This window comes from Dipodomys ordii, unplaced genomic scaffold (genome assembly GCF_000151885.1).
Source record: "Dipodomys ordii isolate 6190 unplaced genomic scaffold, Dord_2.0 Scaffold3, whole genome shotgun sequence".
NCBI lineage: Eukaryota > Metazoa > Chordata > Mammalia > Rodentia > Heteromyidae > Dipodomys > Dipodomys ordii.
In genome coordinates, this window is record NW_012267219.1 from 37,693,619 (window position 1) to 37,696,793 (window position 3,175).

General features: G+C 44.4%; 1 protein-coding gene across 1 annotated transcript in view; it reads left to right on the plus strand.

Annotated features, from left to right (window-relative positions):
• The window catches only part of Pwp1 (PWP1 homolog (S. cerevisiae)), a gene marked incomplete at its 3' end in the record, with an annotated part of 16,170 nt that overhangs the window by 1,869 nt on the left and 11,126 nt on the right, over positions 1-3,175 (plus strand). Inside the window, exons 2-5 of the mRNA XM_013019182.1 lie at positions 910-968; positions 1,096-1,330; positions 2,142-2,199; positions 2,249-2,404. Of these exons, the coding sequence (XP_012874636.1) occupies positions 910-968; positions 1,096-1,330; positions 2,142-2,199; positions 2,249-2,404 (508 nt within the window). The remainder of the gene's footprint in view (positions 1-909; positions 969-1,095; positions 1,331-2,141; positions 2,200-2,248; positions 2,405-3,175) is intronic.

Here is a 3,175-nt window from a genome sequence, read left to right on the forward strand (position 1 = left end):
GCACTCTACCACTGAGCCACCTCCCAAGCCCCTTGAACTCTTATTAAGATAAAAGGGGGGCTGGGAAGGTGGCTCAGAGGTAGAGTGCTTGCCTTGCATGCCTGAGGCCCTGGGTTCAATTCCTCAGCACCACATAAGCAAAAAGAAAAAAAAGAGCCAGAAGTGGTGCTGTGGCTCAAGTGGTAGAGCATTAGCCTTGAGCTGAAGAGCTGAGGGACAGTGCCCAGGCCCAGAGTTCAGGCCCCACGACCGGACAAAAAAAAAGATAAAAGGTACCCAAGTGAGAAGCAGATGAAAAAAATATAAGACTAGAGAAGGAAAATTGGGGAGTAATCCGATCTAAAGAAGCAAGGTTTGTTTTGAGACTAAGTGGATACTGCAGTGATTGTAGGGAGCAGAGGAACAGCAGAGGTGGTTTGTTCAGGGATGCGCACCAGGAAGAACAGGGGAGGTGCATTAGATAACATTTTTTTAAAAAGAAGACGAAATGGACTGCACAGAGCTCCTTTGCAAATCAGTGTGGGTTTTGTTGTTTGTTTGTTTTTAAAAACTAAAGAGTAGAATGAGCCTCATATCTAAGCAGGAAGGGGTCTTAAGTGTAAGAACCTAGAACTGGAGCTTTGATTCAAGTTGTAAAACACTAGCCTTGAGCATGAAAGCTTAGGAACAGTGCCCAGACCCTGAGTTCAAGCCCCAGGACCAGCACAAACAAAACAAACTAAAAAAAAAAAAATACAAAAACAAAAACACAACTCTATTTTTTTAAATTCAGAGAACTTATGTCAATCTTTGGTTCTCATCCTGATGTCTCATAAAGTTACAATTTATATTTGTTCAAAGAGTTTTTAATTCAGGGATTTCCAATGATTTCTTTCAGTTCAGCATAATAAAATGTTTGCTTTCTTGTAGGTAGAGCTAAGCAAAGATGAAGTAAAGCGTCTCATTGCTGAAGCAAAGGAAAAATTACAGTAAGTTGAAGAACATTGGTGTCTGGAGTGGAGTCCAGATAAACTGCATATCTTAAATAATTGTGACTAAGCAGGCTTATGGTTGGCCGGCACTGTTTGGGTGACATTTTTGCCTTCACTCTCACAGAGAAGAAGGTGGCAGTGAGGAGGAGGAGGTGGGCAGTCCTTCTGAAGATGGCATGCAAAGTGCCCGCACACAGGCACGAGCAAGGGAGCCCCCGGAGGATGGCGGCCCAGAGGAGGACCGCACGCTAGATGACGATGAGCTGGCTGAGTATGACTTAGACAAATACGACGAGGACGAGGACCCAGGTGAGAATCCAGTTGCGCTGCTTTGTCGTCCCAGGCTCAGTGCTTGTGGAGTACCAAAGCCTGACTCCGGGTTTTATTGTCCTCGCCATCAGTCAACCTAATTCAGCTCAAGATTTGGATGGAAAACATGTTAACTAAACTAGAAGATAAGTTCTTTTTTTGGGGGGGTGGGGGTGTCCGGTCATGGGACCTGAACTCTGGGCCTGGGCGCTGTCCCTCAGCTCTTCAGCTCAAGGCTAGCGCTCTACCTCTTGAGCCACAGCGCCACTTCCGGCTTTTTTCTTTTTGCTTATGTGGTGCTGAGGAATCGAACCCAGGGCCTCATGCATGCAAGGCAAGCGCTCTACCACTGAGCCACCTTCCCAGCCCTCCACTGGTTATTTTCAAAGTTGGGTCTCCCTTTATTCCCAGGCCAGCCTGGGCTTCAGTCCTCCTACTCATGCTTCACATGGGCTGAGGAAGACAAACTACGTCCAGCCATTGTGCTTACTTGTTACCTCTGGGTAATAGGCGTGTGCCACCATGCCCAGACATGAGTTGAGATGGAATGTTTCAAACTTTTTTTCCCGATGGCTGGCCTTGGAACCTTATCCCCATCTCTTACCTCTCAGCTAGCGAGAATTACAAGCTCGAGCCACCATGCCCAACTAGTCTGTTTTTTACCATGGCAATAGACCCCTTAGATATATACAGTTAAACGGCTTTTTATTATGTAAACGTGTTTGCCAAGGTTAAGATTGTCCTGGACACACAGGATTTTTCCTGCTTTTCCGGTCATTTCAAATGCTTCCCCTTTGCAGAGTAGCCCCTTTTCTTCATAATACTTGAACACAGAAGGCCCAGTTCTCTTTTGGGCCCCAGTCCCCACTTCAGGAAGTGTTGGCTCGAAACCCAGTGCCTCCGGAGTTTCTTTTACATGGTTGGTTTTTAATTAACTTTGAAGACTGTTAACAATACGTTTTGATTAGCTCTTCCATTTCTAAATATGAATTCTTTTTCACCAATCATTACAGTTTATAACCAAGACGAAGACTCTTTCTATGTACACCATGACATTCTCCTGTCTGCATATCCTCTTAGTGTGGAGTGGCTGAATTTTGATCCTAGCCCAGATGATTCTACAGGTAATTGGAAAACTTGAAGTTGCAAAATTGTTTCTAGTCTATGGAGTGAATGAGTGTGTGAGCGTGTGTGTGTGTTGTGTGTGTGTGTGTGCGTGCGTGTGCGTGTGCACGTGCGCGCGCGTGTGCGGGGTTTGAATTCAGAGGCTGTGCACTGTTCCTTTTATTACTCTTGAACCACACCTCTGCTTCCATTTCTTATGTTAGCTAATAGTAGATGAGAATCTCATGGACTTTCCTGTCAAGGCTGGCTTGGAACGTTGATCAGCAAATCTCAGCCTCCTGACTAGCTAAAATTACAGGCATGAGCTATAGAGTTTTCTTAATTTATATAAATTTTGTGTTTTATATAAGCATATTCAGAATTGTTGCCAGTATTTATAAAGAAACTATCACTTTTCTGAAGTTTTAGTTCTATAGTTTTGTCTACTTTTTTTCCACCCCTAATGATGATACTGAGGCTTGAACTCAGGGCTCTGCATTTGGTAGGCTGGCCCTCTACCTTTGAGTCATGCTTTCAATCGTTAGGTTGTTACCAACACCATCACTTAATTATTCAGGGTCTGTGTTTGGGTATCCCCAGACTTCAGACTGGCTAAGAGTAGCTGCTCCATTGAAGGCTGAGAACAAGACATGGAAGTTTTTGGACTGTAGTACTCTAAGGGTCCCATACAAACAGTTTAAAGTAGCACAACATTATGACTTTTTTTTTTTTTTTTTTGGTCAGTCGTGAGGCTTGAACTCTGGGTCTGGGCACTGTCCCTCAGCTCAAGG